The sequence below is a fragment of the Microtus pennsylvanicus genome, chromosome 10, assembly GCF_037038515.1.
Source record: "Microtus pennsylvanicus isolate mMicPen1 chromosome 10, mMicPen1.hap1, whole genome shotgun sequence".
NCBI classification, from domain to species: Eukaryota; Metazoa; Chordata; class Mammalia; order Rodentia; family Cricetidae; genus Microtus; species Microtus pennsylvanicus.
The window spans coordinates 5,865,219-5,882,191 of record NC_134588.1 but is presented as its reverse complement, the minus strand read 5'-3'; the positions used below and the strand labels follow the sequence as shown (position 1 = coordinate 5,882,191).

The following is a 16,973-nucleotide window of genomic DNA, read 5'->3' as shown; positions in this document are numbered from 1 at the left end:
CCTACCTAAGTTCTGCCCTATCAGGCCAAGCAACTTCTTTATTAATTAACCAATGAAAGCAACACACAAACAGAAGGACCTCCTACACCATTTCCCCTTTCTGTTTAAAAAGGAAAGAAAGACTTAACATAGTAAAATTACATATAACAAAACAGTTATATGTAAGTAAAAAATTACTTACAATATTTATATCTATTTTATCTTTTATCATAACAAAAGAAAACTATAACTATCTATCTATTCTTTAACTCCATCAAAGACTCCAGAAGAATATAATATTACCTAAGTAAATGAGAAGAAACTTCCAAAACTCTAGAAGTGACAGAGACATCTGCCTGTACAGTCACCCAAAGTTCTTCTGTACCACTGGGGCATCCATCTTAAGCCTACAGGCCCATAGTATCCAGCAGTCTTTTCCACGAAGCAAGAAATTTTAAAGACAGTGTTGCCTATATTGGCAGTTTGTCAGTCACTTTCTTCTGTGTCCTACAGAATGTCTTGGGACTTTTTCATGAAGCAGGAACCTTGAAGGACCATCTCACCTTTAGGCAAGTTCAGCAGTCATCTCTCTGTGGGTACTGCATGCCAGTTTATGCATCAGTCCCCCAAAATGAGACTATGGACATTTTCCTTTGTTTAAAAAAAAGAGGGGGAAGTGGTGTGGGATAATCATCTATATTCTGTCAATTATATTTTAAATAAACGCTGATTGGCCAATAGCCAAGCAGGAAGTATAGGCAGGAAAACCAGACAAGAAGTAGAGGTGGGGCAATGAGAACAGGAGTATTCTGGGAAGAAGGAAGCTCTTTTGGCAGTCTTGTCCAGATACTGAAGAAGCAGGATGTTGTGACCTGTCCCACTGAAAAAGGTACTGAGTCATGTGGCTAACATATACTAAAATAATGGGCTAATATAAGTTATAAGAGTTAATATGAAGCCTGAGCTAATGGGCCAATCAGTTTATAACTTATGGAGACCTCTGTGTAATTTCTTTGGGGGCTTCCTGGCTATGGGAACTGGGCAGGACAGAAACCCCAACAAGCAGGACCTCATGTTACAATCTACCGTACTGTGCACACGCTATCCACTTTCCTAGTTGCAGATGACAAGCAGCCTCCTGAATCTCTTTTGAAAGAAGGCAGATAAGACCTTCAACTAATGAAGATAATTTCATTTTGCTAGTCCAAACAGGATGGCAGCCACTCAGCACTCGGCTGGGCATTTGAGTGCTATGATTTTTCTCCAGCCTCCCTTAAGGTTTCTGCTGAGGGTGACCTTGCTTGGACTTGGCTCTGTCTCAGGGTTTTTTTTTTTTTTTTGTAACAAGTTGACAAACGTATTCTTGGGACACCTGGTGAGTCTACAAGCCATGACCAGTTGGTCTGACAAGCTTTACTCCCTACAGGTTTAAAAGGTCAATAAGTTGAGGTAACACATTCAGAAAAACGGTTCTCTGTTTCTAAACCTTTTTACAAATCTTATATCTTAGTTTTGAAGGGACTTTGGATAATGCTTTGTCCCATTTAGAAAATCAGTTTATTAAACAACTCTGTATGTGTTAAACTGTACTTGCATATTGTATACTGTGGCAAAGCACACTTAACAACAAAGATAATATTCTGAAAAATGCATGGCTAGCTGATGCTACTGTTTACATGCCATGGAATGCATTCAGATGACTTCTTAATACAACCAACAGCCGGGCGGTGGTGGCGCACGCCTTTAATCCCAGCACTTGGGAGGCAGAGGCAGGCGGATCTCTGTGAGTTCGAGACCAGCCTGGTCTACAAGAGCTAGTTCCAGGACAGGCTCCAAAACCACAGAGAAACCCTGTCTCGAAAAACCAAAAAAAAAAAAAAAAATACAACCAACAGACACAATAAGCATGAGTCTGGGGCGAGTGTGTCATGGTACTCTTTTTATGTGTAAGTAGGGCATTCCAAAGTAACTAAAAATTACAGTACAGGAGCAATCACTTATCATCATCATCAAGTGCTGGGCACACTGCATACATGTGTTACCCTTTCGTATGGTGAGCAGCACCATGGGATTATTACACCAGAATCATCACAAACAAGTCAGGAATGCATTGTGTTGCCATTACAACAGCAATGACATTCCTAAATGGTAGGAAGGGTCCCACTGTGTTACAATCACATGGACTGTTACTGAGTGAATTGTGTGGACATGGTGTGCGGCCTCGTGCAGTTTTCAGAAATCCTCTGGGATCTCTAGTTTTTCCATTTTTTTTGAAAAACTTCACACCGACAGAAAACTGAAACAGTACATTGTTTACCCCTCTTAGATTGAGTTAATGTTTTATCAGATTTACTTTGCCTTTTCTACTATTTTCCTGAGCTATCTGAAGATAAATTGTACATACCACAGCATTTCAACCTTCGGTGTTTCTGTATATATCTCTTGCAGATTTTCCCCTATAAGCCACCATGTTATTACTTTACCTAAAAAAGTCAGTATTGTGGCAAAAAGTGTCTAATAAACTCATAGTCAAATTACCTAATTATCCCCAAATTCTTTTAGGTTTTTAATCTAAGGAACCAATAAAATCAATTGTTATATCTCTTGAGAATCCTTTCATCTAGAAGAGTATCCTATAGTTGCTTTGATGGTGTTGATATTTTTAAATATCGAGGTGATCCCAAATAATGTCCCAAAGTCTAAGTTAATCTTATTTCCTCACAATTAGATTAATTTTACATATTTTGACAAAAATATAAGATATGTGTATTTCTAGTAGCACCCTTGACATGACAAAAAATAAATATTAGTTTTCCATTGTTGCTAATGCTGTCTGTGACGTCCTGGCTTTGATGGCATTCCTTAGATTTAGTCCCATAAGATCTATTTTCTTTGTTTTAAAGTAGTTTTTAGATTTACTTACCTATACAAATGTTTTGCTTCTATGTCTGTCTGTGCTGCACGTACCTGGTGCCTGTGGAGGTCAGAAGGGGGCATCAGAACTTCCACAGAAGTTATGGAGACAAGTAAGCTGCCATTGGACGACAGAGACTGAGCCTGCGCCTTCTGCAAGCACAAGCAGTGTGAATTGCTGAGCCTTCTCTCTAGTCTTTTTCTGATTTTAGCTGAGGTGATGCTGAACCAATAATCACAATAATGACAATTACACAATGTTACCTAAGATTGCTTTTCCCAGCGCCTGCGCCTCCTATACTCCCATGGGCTAGATTTTTTTTAAATCTATTAATATTATTGCATTATTTTTGACACTCAAAGTCTCCCAGACTTAGTAAGTTGGAGTTCATCTGTCCTGTGACATGACTGATTTCAAACTAAGTAGCAGAATTTTAGATTTGTGGATTCCTAACAGAAGTCAGTAGTTTTGAGAGCTTTTCCAAACCAAACCATTTTAGAATCAAGTTTACTTCTCAACAGTCAAAGATAACAGATTTAATTTCCCCAAAAGTTCTAGTGTGTGAGAACATAGTTATTCTTATCGAGTTAGGCTCACAGAATCCTTCTGACAAACAGAATTTAAAAATCCAGGGATACAGAGTTCAGTTCAAAGCTAGGCTCCCCACAAGGGTGTCTTCCACCACAGTGAGACACAGAGTCCCAAGCTACCACTGAAAATACCACCACAGAAACAATACTTGTGATTTTTTTCCTCAACTGCCTTGTATTTTTGAAACCCTGACAAAAAGTTATAAGTAATTTTAAGATGTATCTCAAGAAATAATTGGCTTGTATTATTTTCAAGATCTTTTGATCAACTTTTCAAAAATATTTTTAAAATTAACATCCAGGTATAATGCTGTGTGTGGCCTGGTCAAACAGAGCATTGTTTCTGAAATATACTTATGACAATTTATATGATAAAAAGGGCAGGCTAAAGTGACACTGCCGTATGAATTTGCTTCCTTGGCACCTATGCTTCCCTTCCTCCTTTGGCAACGATCCTTGCTGTCTTTTCTGGGGATCCTTATAATTCTGAAGAAACTTACTCCACATACCTGGACCCAGGAATTGATCAAGGGTAGACACACAACTTCGGCAAGGGGAGTAAAAAACAACCTGAGGCCTGGCTTGAAGATGCTGGTATGTACGTTTTGTCTTTCCTGTTAGACATGGAAGAAGGTTCAATGCCTGAGAAACTTCTGAACTTTACATCTGTTTTACTGTTCATTCATCTGTTTATTTCATAATCATTTAGAAACATCTAACATGTGCTAAGTGGGAGGAGCATGTTAACAGCTGGTAAAATATGAAGCTGAATAAAACATGGCCAGTCAATTGACATTTACATCCTACCCAAGCGTGCTTGGTGACTCACTTATAATCCTACTATTTGTGAATTCAAGTCCAGCCAAGCTACATAGTGAGAACAAGTCTTTAAAAAGATATCCAGTGGAGGAAGAAACATGTTAGAAGATCAGTAGGTCAATATTCTTGATTTACACGACTTTAGATATGAGTCAGACTGGATGTTTTGGATAATATCTTAGTCTTAGCTAGGCAGAGTGCTTAAACATACCGTCCTTTAAATTACAGGTACATATATGTCTGTGCATGTGAGCATAGTCCACATGGAGGACTGAGGCATCAGATCCCCTGGGGCTGAAGTTACAGGCAATGTGAGTCTCCTGATGTGGGTGCTGGGAGCTAAACTCCTGAACTTGGGTCCTGTGCAAGAGAAGTACACACACTTAGCTGCTGAACCATTCAGACCCCAATATATCCTTTTATAGAGCAGAAAATGTCAAGTATTTCAGTTTATTCTGAACCACTCAGCTATTTGGGGTTTGGGTAAAATTACTAGCTGTAACCCAACTGTGAAAGGTGGGATTTAAATGTCCTTCCATCATTGCTAGCATCTAAATTCAAAGTACAGCCTTCCCTTAAAGCCTAGTTTCTTATTGCAGAGAAATACAAACTTGAATGATGTGGGATGTCTTTATGTATATGTGTTTCTTTTATTGGTTAATAAGTAAAGCTGCTTTGGCCAATGGTAAAGCAGAATATAGCCGGAAGAATATAGCCAGTCTGGAGAGTAGGCAGAGTCAGGGAGATGCCATGTAGCTGCCAAAGGAGACAGACAGACCCTTGCCAGTAAGCCACAGTCTCGTGGTGATACACAGATTAATAGAAATGGGCTAATTTAAGATATAAGAGTTGGTTAATAAAAATCCTGAGCCAATAGGCCAAGCAGTGTTATAATTAATATAGTTTCTATGTGATTATTCAGGAGACAAACAGTCTCCTTTTATAAAATTATATCCAACATTCCAGAATGAACATCCACATAAAGCCTAAGAAAGCTTAAAAAAAAAAGTACTTCTAGACTCACAAAAATGGGAGCCATGCACAGCTTCTTGGTAGCCACACTTTTTTTTTCCAGATAGGCCCTGTTTGTAGGCTGCAAGCAGAGGCACGGCTCCTTTAAGAAATGGCTTCCTGGTTCCCTGGTTTGTGCTGGCAGCAAATAACTCTGGCTCTTTCCAGAGGCCAAGCACTTGAATGGGTTTTGTGAGCAGCACGCTGCACCTGCTGCATCCCTGATGCTGAGGTGGAGAGCATGGCTCACAGAGGCAATGAACATGCCTCTGCCATGTTGGACTAGGTAGAGCCAACAGCCGAGCTGGTCCAGCCAGACTCGTTTAGCAATTAAAAAAAAGACACTCCTGGTCAGAAAATTATTACAGATATGCAATAAAGACAGATTCAAACAGAAATAAACCTCTGAACAGGTCATAGTGTGTTTTAAAAAAAATGTATGTAGGCTTGGGAGAGAGAAGAAAAAGAGTACAGAGGTTTACAAAAATAGTTTTTAAAAATAAAATCTTTAAAGAGACAGTAGAAGTAATATAAAAGAATACAGGCAGTCAGAGATTAAAGGAGTAAAGAAAAATAAGCCATGTAAAGATGGGATACACATAGAGAATCTGGATTACATAGATTATTGTGTTTTCTTTGAACTTTTTGACTGCAGAGAGACATTTGATTCTAGAGACTGCTAAGTTAAACCAACATAAAGGTATCTTGACTTCAAAATTTGAGTCAAAGGATTTGTTGCTTTGGAAACAACAAATCCACACGTTTGTTTCCACAGAAGATGAGAACTTGTGGATTCCTTCCAGGCTAATGTGGTTTGATGGAACAAGAACCCCCAAAAGGTCTCCGAGAACCCTAAAAATACTTTGCCGAATGATGTGGGATTTCCCTCTGTATGCTGTTATTACCATTAATAAATAAAGGAACTGCTTTGGAGCTATAGCAGGGCAGAACTTAGGTAGGCGGGGAAGATGGAACTGAATGCTGGGAGAAAAAAGGGTAGAGTCAGAGAGAAGCCATGGAGTCACCGCCAGAGACAGACACTGGAACTTTACCTGGTAAGCCACAGCCACATGGCACTACACAGATTAATGGAGATGGGTTAAATTAATATGTAAGAGTTAGCCAATAATTCATACAGTTTCTGTGTGATTATTTTGGGGCTAAAAGGCTGGGAACCAACAAGCAACAGGACACAGTTTGAAGAAAACGATGCCCAATTCCCAAAATGATTGTTTATATAAGTGTTTGTTTTTATTTAAAAGGAATTGGGTATAGTTAGATGGTACTAGTCAATTTCTAAATAATAATAATAATAAGGGGGCAATGATATAGAGATGAATAGTTTACATTGGGGGATCTTGGTTTATTAATTCTAACAACATCCATTTTGTTATGTGTATATTTCTACTCTTGTTTAAGGCATTATGTTTATGCAGCTCATTAAAAAATGTAATGTAGCCAGGAGATGGTGGCGCACACCTTTAATCCCAGCACTTGGGAGGCAGAGGCAGGCGGATCTCTTCTGAGTTAGAGACCAGCCTGGTCTACAAGAGCTAGTTCCAGGACAGGCTCCAAAACCACAGAGAAACCCTGTCTCAAAAAACTAAAAAAAAAAAATGTAATGTATAATTAAAAACTACAGATTAATAGTCATTTATAATGGTCAAACTTGTAGTCATGACAGTTTGGTTTTCTACATAATCTTCAATGCTTCCAAGACCTACAGAATATGGCATTTAAAAGAACTCAGACTTTTTTTTGACAATGAGACATGTCTGCTTCTGGAAGCACCAGTTTACTTCAGAGAGGTTGATGGGCCTCGAAGAAACATGTTATGGAATTTGCCTTCAATGTGACAAGGCTAACCATTTGGGCAAGAAACTGCTCTTGCCTGGACTGCTTGATGTTATGCTGTATCAACTGAACATGCAGGTCCCACAGAAAAATGACTGCTAACCTTGCCTAAAGAAGGTGAAACAGCCCCTCGGGGTTCCTGCTTCATGAAAGAAACTGCCAGACATTCTGCAGGACACAGAAGAAAGTGACTGATGAACTTCACCATTATAAGATAAAACAGATCTTCAAATTTCCTGCTTCATGGAAAAGTCTGCTAGATACTATGGGCTTGTGGGCTGAAGATGGATGCCTCAATAATACAGAAGAACATTGGGAGACTATCCAGACAGTGAGATTTCTCTGTCATTTCTAGAACTTTAGAAGTTGCTTACAATGTACTTCCTGTTTATTTAGGTAATATTATATCCATCTGGGGTCTTTGAAGAGTTGAAGACAGAGAATTATAGTTTCCCTTAGTTGTGATAAAGAATAAATTAGATACAAAACTTTAGACTCACAAAGATAGGCTAGATGATAGAGTATTTTCCTTAATTTGATAAATGTAAACTAAATATTGTAAGACTAATTCTTAATATCTGTTTTGCTATATGTAATTTTTACTATGCTAAAACCTTCCTTTTTATTTAGACAGATAAGGGGAGATGATGTAGGATGTCCTTCTGTATATGTGTTGGTATTATTGGCCTATGGCAGGGCAGAATATTGCAGGTTGAAAGATATATATATATATATATATATATGGGCTGGAGAGACGGCTCAGTGGTTAAGAGCATTGCTTGCTCTTCCAAAGGTCCTGAGTTCAATTCCCAGCAACCACATGGTGGCTCACAACCATCTGTAATGAGGTCTGGCGCCCTCTTCTGGCCTGTAGGCATACAGACAGAACATTGTATACTAAATAAATAAATAAATATTGGAAAAAAATATATATATAGAGAGAGAGAGAGTAGGTGGAGTCAGGGAGATGCCATGTAGCTGCTAAAGGAGACAGATGCCAGACCCTTGCCAGTAAGCCACAGTCTCGTGGTGATACACAGATTAATAGAAATGGGTTAATTTAAGATGTATGAGTTAGCCAGGCGGTGGTGGCCTTTAATCTTAGCACTTAGGAGACAGAGGTAGGCAGATCTCTGTGAGTTAGAGGCCAGCCTGATCTATAGGAGCTAGTTCCAGGACAGGCTCCAAAGCTACAGAGAAACCCTGTCTCAAAAAACAAACAAACAAACAAACAAACAAAAAGAGATGTAAGAGTTAATTAATAAGAATCCTGAGCTAATAGGCCAAGCAGTGTTGTAATTAATATAGTTTCTGCATAATATAGGTCTGGGTGGCCAGGAAACAAACGAGCAGTCTCTGTTTACACTTGAATGTTAAAATATAATAGCACTTTCATGTCATACTAAATGAGTATCAAGAGCAACTTAAGGACAAGACACAATAATACCATGTGACCTGAAAACTGCTTTTCAGGGGCTAACCCCTATTTGTCAGGGTTCTCCAGAGAAACAGAACCAATAAAATGTGTACTAAAACATTTACTGGACTGGCTTATACAGTATGGCATTACCAGATAGTTAACGACTATCTCCATGCTGGAGAGGCTAAGAAGCAAGTAGTTTCTCAGTCCAGAGACACATTGCTCAGCAGTCCCAATCTGGCAATGAAGTACTAGAATGCCTGGAGAGCTGCTGATCTTCATTTCCCACTAGAAGGGTAAAACTGGACTCAGGTGTCAGGGAAGGAGACAGCAGCAGTGGCGGGAGTAGAGGAGATGCTCAGCCAGGAAAGGCAGGCAGGCAGCGATCCTCTCAATCCACTTTTTCACAGGAAAGGCAGGCAGCGATCCTCTCAATCCACTTTTTATCTGGGTCACTTTCTGGCAGATGCTGCCTCCCATAACCAGGTGCCACCATAAGGGAGGGTCTTTTCCCTTCAGTCAGTCTTGAAGAATTACCCTGAAGGACTGGTTCAGAAACACGTCTCTGACAAACAAGTTCCACCATCACAACCACACACTCACCATTACTATGTCCCATCTGACCTGATTACACCTGGAGCATAAAATAACTGGGAATTTAGAGCAGGTCTTTGCAACCAGGTGGGAGAAAGTGTTTCTACAGTGTCATTAGCTTCTCCTGGGTAGTTTCCCCGTGAGCACACTCCTCTTTTGCCCGGGGCTCTCCCTTACAAGTATGGCAGCCATCCTTCACCCTTGCTCAGTGTGTTCTATTATTATCACTGGGTGGAAGAAACACTTAGACCCGTCAGTGTGTGATTTACACAGGGTGACAGAGAGCCCTGAAACACCCTATGGGTAGAAAATCCTCAAGCCGGTGGAAGATAAACTGAATCATTAAACTATCATATATGCTACTTATAACTGTTATTATCAACTGTGTTTTCTAATGCTGGCCAAAGCTAGAAAGATGAAAGTCATTGTTACTAATTACAAATTTAACTCTGATGAAAACATGGATTGGGCTTTGGGAGTTGATACTAAGTAGCTTTTTGATGCCAAGGAAAATGTAAAGATGTAAAAAATGCAAAGCCTTGGCCACATGTAAAACTCAATATGGAGGCCCAGCATTTGCTCATTACAGAAGGCATCCAAAGCAGTGTGTGTGTGTGGGGGGGTGTCTCACACTATTCATCACTTAAAGCTTCTCATCCTAAGCTTCAGAAATGTGACCCAGAGCACGAATAGTAGATTGGAGGACAGTTGATAGTTGAAGTCGACATTTTACTGCATTTAAGTTATACCCAGGAAGCTCAAGGAAACGGAAAATTAGATGCCAGGATGGCTTTTGGTTATTCTTGACAACGTGAAGATGTGCTGTGTGATTCTCCATTTCCCAGTTTTGCCACTGAAGCTGACTCAGGGTTACTGCAGGTTTGTTGGGAATGGTAAAGTTGCGGAGCTGCCAGACAATCAAGATTCTACCCTGTAGGTGTCCCTGCACTCTGATTAACTGCATTTTCCTTTCCTCGCGCCCTTACCAAGGCTATATAGTATGAGGTCTTAATTTAAAACAGTACGGATTTAAAAAAAAACTTGCTTTCTTATTAATACTTAAAAAAATTCCTGATTTTCCCCTTCAAGGCCACAAGATTTATTTACAGCCATGGGGTAGACAGCATGGCAGGAACTCTGAGGGGAGTTCAGGCCCCAGCACCGGAGAGGTTGCATGGGAGGATGGCTCTGAAGCCTCTAAGCAGATTTAAAGCTCCTTGATGGTTTTTTAGAGCAGGGTTATATACATACGTGTGTGTTTGTGTGTGTATACATGTGTACGTATATATGCATGATGTATGTATGTACATGTATATGCATATCACCGTTAAAGAAACATTTTAGGGGACTCCAACCCTTAAAAATGTAGTATTACTTAAAAAGCTAAAAGCCTTGTCAAGATCTATCTTATTAAATTTTTTGTGTTATGGAAAACTCACACCAAAACAAGAATTTTCAATGTTCGTGGATAGGAACAAAAACGTAGCCAATACATGTTTCTGAAAAATCATAGACTTGGGGCAGGAGGGTGTTCTTATACTGAACCTTACAAGCCAGAAGCAACCATTAGGCTTAGGCAACCCTCCCCTCCTCCGGATAACCAGCCGGTCCAAATCAACACCTTGCAGCCAGCCTGGGCGCGGCGCTCACCGCCCCAGACTGCTTCGCAAGGCAGCTCAGCTCCCGGATCCGCGTTTCAGCGTCCACACCGATGGTCCTGGTAAAGTTTTAGAAAGTGAGAATTTCCAGGGGCTGAGATTCGCCAAGTTCACCAGGAGGCCGAGGCTGGGAACCCGTGTGGGTCCTGCTCCCCGGCAGCGGCTGACGTGAGATGGTCAGCAGCCAGGACAGGGGCCAGATCCCTCAAGAAAAGCCAAGCCGCTGGTCGCCGATCTCGGCTCACCCCGCCGCGGTCCCAAGGTCCCAAACCCCGTCTCCAGCCCGCTGGAACCCACAGAGCAATAGGACCGCTCGGGAGCCGCCGGAGCCCTGCAGTCTTGCAGGACCTGGGCGTGGCTTCTCAGAGAAGGAGGCGCCCGGGAGAGCTTACGTCACTCCGGCTCTGGACGTCGATTGGCTGGGGTGCAGTGCGCGAAGCCCGCCAGCGTCTCCGCCTAGTCCCGCAACTCCTCCTCCTCTCCAAGCCGCTGTGCCCCCCGCTGGCTCGAGAAGGAACCGCTCAGGCCGTCGCCGCCAGCCCAGTGCGGACGCGGAGAAGGAGGCGGAAGACGGACGCGCTGGTCGGCTTGCTCCTCCCGCACCCCGCTCCCCAGCAGGCGCGGCGGCCAGGGGCGGAGCCGCCGCGGGCACGCCCCGCCTCCGGCCCGGGACGACGACGCTAGCCGGCCACCGCCCCCCTCGCCGGCGAGACCCGCCCCCGGCCCGCCCCGCCCCGGCGGCATGGAGGGGCCGCGCTCTTGACCGCCGCGCCGCCGCCCGGGCTCTCGGCTCCTCCCGCCGCCCCCGCTCCCTCGCTCGCATGTCCGCGCCGCCTTAGCCGAGGATGCTCAGGATGAAGCTGCCGCCGAAGTCGACGCACCCCAGCGAGCCGCCACCCGACGCGGAGGAGCCCGAGGCGGACGCGCGGCCGGGGGCAAAGGCGCCGCCGCGCCGCCGCCGCGACTGTCGCCCGCCGCCGCCCACGGGCCTGTCGCGGGGCCCCCCGCCGCCGCCGCCGCCGCCCCGGGGGCTCGAGCCGCCTGTTGCTGACGGGCCGACGGCGGGCGCGGGCATGCCGGGCGGCGGCGGGCACGCGGCGGCGCTGCGCGAGCAGGAGCGGGTGTACGAGTGGTTCGGGCTGGTGCTGGGCTCGGCGCAGCGCCTGGAGTTCATGTGCGGGCTGCTGGACCTGTGCAACCCGCTGGAGCTGCGCTTCCTCGGCTCGTGCCTGGAGGACTTGGCGCGCAAGGACTACCACTACCTGCGCGACTCCGAGGCCAAGGCCAACGGCATCTCGGACCCAGGGTCGCTGGCTGACTTCAGAGAACCCGCCGTGCGTTCGCGCCTCATCGTGTACCTGGCGCTGCTGGGCTCGGAGAACCGGGAGGCCGCCGGCCGCCTGCACCGCCTCCTGCCCCAGGTGGACGCGGTGCTCAGGAGCCTCCGCGCGACTCGGGCCGAGGGCTCGCGTGGCAGCGTGGAGGACGAGCCGGGTGGCGATGGCGAGCAGGACGCGAAGAAGGACGGCCTCGGCCCGGAAGGCGGCGGCTGCGCCGAGCTCGGGACTGGAGGCGGGCTTGGCTTCAGGGCCCAGGAGGAACTGCTGCTGCTCTTCACCATGGCTTCGCTGCACCCGGCTTTCTCCTTCCACCAGCGGGTCACCCTGAGGGAGCACCTGGAGAGGCTCCGCAGCGCGCTCCGCGTGGAGCCCGAGGACGCGGAGGTGGAGGCGTGCAACTTTGCGGGCTCCAGGGCCCAGGTAAGGCTCGGAGACGCGAACCAGCGGCCCCGCCCTCGGAGGCCCCCGAATCCAGCTCCGACCCCAGCCTCGTGTAGGTGTCCCGGAATAACCACGCCACGGCTCTCGCCACGGCTAACCTCTTAGTTTTCTTGGGCGACTCCGCTCCAGTCACCCTCATACACAAACAAGCCGCCCGCCATAACAGAATGCTCTAGAAGTCTCTACGTGCACGAGTTGCCACCGAAGACGGGGAGCTCTCTGACCCGAGACCTCGGATGAGGAGGCTTTGTGGGACTCTTTGGGCTTTGAGCATTGTGGGCACTACGTGCAAAAGAAAAAGGAAGCGCTAGAAGGGCCTGTCAGCCGCAGTCTAGCCCTGGGTGGGCCGTTTCCTAGTCTGTCAGCCTGCTTAAAGTCTATGCCATAAGGGACTTTTCATGCTTAGTGTGTGCCAGTTAAAAAGTTCGAGTAGGTCTTTTGGCTCCTACTTAGAGAACTTTGTATTCTCAGAAAAAAAAAATCTATGGAGACCTATTAATTAACTGACCTAACACTGGTCATCTGGGTAAAAGGCCTGGGATCGCCTGGCCAAACCTTTAACAAACCACGAAAAGCTTTCCTAAGGGGCTTGACTTCTGCTTCCAGAGTTGGGTCTGGTAATCATAGGTCTTTACTATAGGCCTTAACGGTGTCTAAAGGAGTTATTTAAACACATATTTAGTACATAGGAATCCACTTGTCGCAAAAATGGAAGAATTTTTACGGAATTTTGAGAGCAGTTTAATTAGGCCCAATGAGCCGGTTAAGGAAGGTGACTTAGTGGAGGCTGGGGCTCGGTTTCAGTTGCAGTAAAACTAGATTAAAAGCTTATTTTTGTGGATCAGGTCTTTTAAAAGATATTGATTAGGATGTCAGGCTTTTCCACTTTAAGAAGGGAGATTTCCCTTTCCTGGGAGATTTCCCTTTCCTCCTTGCTTGAAAGTTAACAATGTCTTGCAGCATCCTAGAACTCAAATTGAGCATTGTGATTCACTGATGATTGGATATACCCAAAGACTCAGGGCATTTAGGATCAATCACAAAGGGCCTTTGAGATAACCTAGGCCGAGTGCTTCATGTTTTTTTTTCCCCCATGAGGCTTTTGTGAAGTGACAAGTTCATGTTTTACTATAAACCTTAAAAATGCAGATGTAGTAAAGCTAGTACTTTGCATTCTCTTGGTGATTATAAAATCATACCATCTTCTAGTGTCTCTACTATCAGCATAGTGTGTAATGATAGTGAAAATTAATTCACCCTTCAGCCTACTCACGAAATAGACCTGAAAAGGTACACCACTCAGCTATTAAATTTAGAGAAGAAAGCATGAATTCAAGATGAGTGTGCACCTGTTTTAACACGCTTTCTTGTGACTAAAGATAACCTTGAATTTGGTCTGATGAAAAGGCTGACAATGGGACAGTTTGCGTGATTCCTTTCGTACTACACCAGCGTGGGTAGTCACTGCAGAATTTTAACTGTCAGGAGTCTCCTCCCTTACTTTTAAGGTGAGTGTCCTAAAGCAGACTGAAGGGGATAGGTATGTGCTAATCAGAGGAATGAGATTTTTTTTTCTTGCCTGCAGTGCATGGCCTTTTCTGGCCACCAGTGAATGCTGGGGAGAGTGGACAGACATTGGGCACGCTGCCATTAATTTTAGCACGCCATCACTTCTCGGGAAGTGGGAGCAGGGACTAAATCTTACTGCAGGGATTTGTGAGTACTACACACGACCCTGGCGCTGTTGCTTAGCACTTGCTTTGGCATGCTGAGCATATTTCCCAGCTGTTGAGGATTGATGAACAAACCATTGCTGTCTGATGAAACTACGAAGATCCCACCTTTTGGAGGCGGGCGAGTTTCTGTGTGGTCTCCAAGCCCTCCAGCTGATGCTCGTTTCGGGCTGTCACTCTAGCGGCTGCGGTGCAGGTGGGCTGTTTTAGTGTCCAGCCCAGCGGTCGCTTGGCCCTCGGTGACCTAAGCACTCGCCAGGTAGGGCGCGGGCGCAATTCCGCCCGGACAAGGCTGGAGCGCCGGCGGCTCGGAAGCGGTCGCGGCCCACAGACAGCAGCCAGGCTGGGCCGCCCCTCCTCCGCCCGGCAAGATGGCGGCCGCGCAGCACACGTGACGAGGGCTGGCCCGCCCTGGACCCGAGCCTCGGCCAGGCTTGGTAGTGGAGGTGGAGAACCACGTGGGCCCGGTAAAGGGGAGGTTCGTGGGGGTGCAGGCCATTGCCCCGGAAGTAACTTCGGTTACAGGTATGCAGCTTCTCATTGCTTAGGAACCATATTTGTCTTTTATTAGTGTGTGTGACCAGGGGAAGCATATTTACCTGCCCTCAGCGGATGAGGAAAAAGAATGAACTCTTTAATTTTTTGAAAAGTATACAGATCTGGAATACTGTACCTAGTTTTATAGTTGTACCTAATAACTATGTAGCGGATTTGTCTAACATTTTTTAAACCAATGACATTTATGGGTAGAACATGTGCTTTAGCCAGCTTTCTGTTCTGTGCCTGAAGGTGACCAAGGCCAGCTCAGTGTCTTGCCATGAGCTCTGTAAGGACTTGATGACTAGTCCACAAGCTATCCCCAGAAAAACAAGTACACGTGTGGTTTTACTCCTAGAAGTGACAATTTGTAGTTTTTAAGATGGGATTTATATAATTCTGTAGTGTTACGTGGCGTTCCTTTTAGGAGACTTGCACATAAATCTCATTTTCTTCCCTGCTGCAGTAGACTGCCATTAACTTGTCTGTGATTCCACAAATAGGCCGAAGAACAGCAGTAGGAATGCCCATTAGCCGTGTCCTAGGAAACCTGTGTAGCTCTTTGTTAGAGTTCTTGTAAGTGGAAAATAGCTGAAAACACCTGACGTTTAACAGGCCTCTTCCTGTTACTAGGAAGGTAAACCATAAAGACTTAGGAACAAACCCCCATGTAGCTTGAGAGGTATTAGCCTTATTATTAGTTCATTGAAAAGACATGTATCCTCCGTGTGTGAGTGGTTAAAGTCACTCAGACTATTCATGAGATGCACTGCTTGGTTTTAGGTTTATCCCTTACTAGCAATGCAAAGGTATAAGCATTGGTTGTCTCCAGAGTCCATAGTGGTAGTTCTTGGAGCTTGAAGAATGGTTGTTTGACCTGACAAATAGTATTAATATTTGAATAAAAGATTAAAATATAAATACCGAGACACTTGATCTGTGTCTTAGTGTCACTTGAACTCATCAAAAGTAAGTGGCTGTGAGTTCTTTATTTACTAAAATTACTAAATTTACTGGGGGGAAACTTGTAAAATTGTTTCTTTTTCTGTAAACATGTAAATTAGCTGTATTGTCTTTGACTGACCAAATATTTCTACTCATTTTGAAATACAGATTATGAGAATTGAGTTTTGTTGGAGCCTGAGAAACAAAACTCTACAATGAGTTTTAGCAAATTCTACTTCTCCAAGAAAATGAGTTTGTGCCACCAGAGTTCATAGAGAAAGCAGCTACCCAGAAGTTTAGATGCCAGAATTCTGTTGCAGTATTAGGCACAAAAATGCTTTTTTAAGAGAGCTGTAGAAAAGAATAGTGTTTTATTGTTTTTGAGACAGCGTTTCACACATAACCCAGGCTTGCCTCAAACTGAAAATCCCACTTCCATTGCCTCAGAAATGTGGAATATAGATATGTGCCATTTCATTGGGTTAGAAATTGTTTTTAAAGTTCACCGGGAATACGTATTTGTATTACTTTTGAGGCATTGCTAGAATATATCTTTTAAGGCATTGCTAGAATATATCTTTTTTTTTTTTTTTTTGGTTTTTCGAGACAGGGTTTCTCTGTGGTTTTGGAGCCTGTCCTGGAACTCTTGTAGACCAGGCTGGTCTCGAACTCACAGAGATCCACCTGCCTCTGCCTCCCGAGTGCTGGGATTAAAGGCGTGCACCACCACCGCCCGGCTTAGAATATATCTTTTAAGGCATTGCTAGAATATATCTTGCTGTGACGAGTGATGGTCAGAGAGTGGGACTTGCCTGAGGTTTCCCATGTTGAATGGTCTTGTTCTAGGAGCAAGTATTTGAGCTGGGTCTGCCTCCTGGAGGTGGAAAGGGAGAGCAGGTGTAGCACAGCATCCTGAGGTGGAGGTAGGAGCAGGAATAGCCATGTCTTCATGTCAAATGTTTGGCTGCAGCAAAGAGTAAAAGCAGCAGCTGTGGTATAAGAACTCTTGTTCAGAGAGCCTTTTTACAATCAGGTAGTCACTATTTTAGTTAGCAGATAATTACCAAAATAAAGCACGTGGTTTCCTGTTCAGTGATTTTTCTCCTGGGATGCAGGTGTAGAAGGAATGCAAGTGCTC

At 44.5% G+C, this 16,973-nt stretch overlaps 2 protein-coding genes across 9 annotated transcripts in view; one reads left to right on the top strand and one right to left on the bottom strand.

Annotated features, from left to right (window-relative positions):
- Positions 1-2,846: 2,846 nt before the first annotated feature.
- On the bottom strand, positions 2,847-11,662 carry LOC142858446 (uncharacterized). Of its 2 annotated transcripts, XM_075987638.1 has the most exons (4): positions 11,232-11,662; positions 4,514-4,662; positions 3,993-4,097; positions 2,847-2,953 (listed from the first exon to the last, which is right to left on the bottom strand). In XM_075987638.1, the coding sequence occupies exons 1-4, from the start codon at positions 11,660-11,662 to the stop codon at positions 2,922-2,924; spliced, it is 717 nt and encodes a 238-aa protein (XP_075843753.1). In that variant the 3' UTR covers positions 2,847-2,921. The 2 variants fall into 2 exon arrangements, with proteins under 2 accessions (XP_075843753.1, XP_075843752.1); XM_075987637.1 differs by lacking the exon at positions 2,847-2,953 and having other exon boundaries at positions 3,503-4,097.
- Zcchc2 (zinc finger CCHC-type containing 2) overlaps positions 11,568-16,973 on the top strand; it is a 47,216-nt gene continuing 41,810 nt past the window's right edge. For all 7 annotated transcript variants that reach the window (XR_012912027.1, XM_075987634.1, XM_075987631.1 and 4 more), the window contains exon 1: positions 11,568-12,599. Coding sequence is in view for 6 of the 7 variants with exons in the window: in XM_075987634.1 (XP_075843749.1) it covers positions 11,685-12,599 (915 nt within the window). In the remaining variant the exon portion in view is untranslated. The remainder of the gene's footprint in view (positions 12,600-16,973) is intronic.

Excerpts from the sequence above, each read along its gene's own strand:
- LOC142858446 (XM_075987637.1), bottom strand. The coding sequence starts at position 11,662 with ATGCGAGCGAGGGAGCGGGGGCGGCGGGAGGAGCCGAGAGCCCGGGCG. Across the intron at positions 4,663-11,231 it reads ACGTCCAGAGCCGGAGTGAC|GACCCAAGTTCAGGAGTTTA; the intron begins GTAAGCTCTCCC and ends TCTCTTGCACAG. Across the intron at positions 4,098-4,513 it reads TACCTGTAATTTAAAGGACG|GAAAGACAAAACGTACATAC; the intron begins GTATGTTTAAGC and ends CATGTCTAACAG.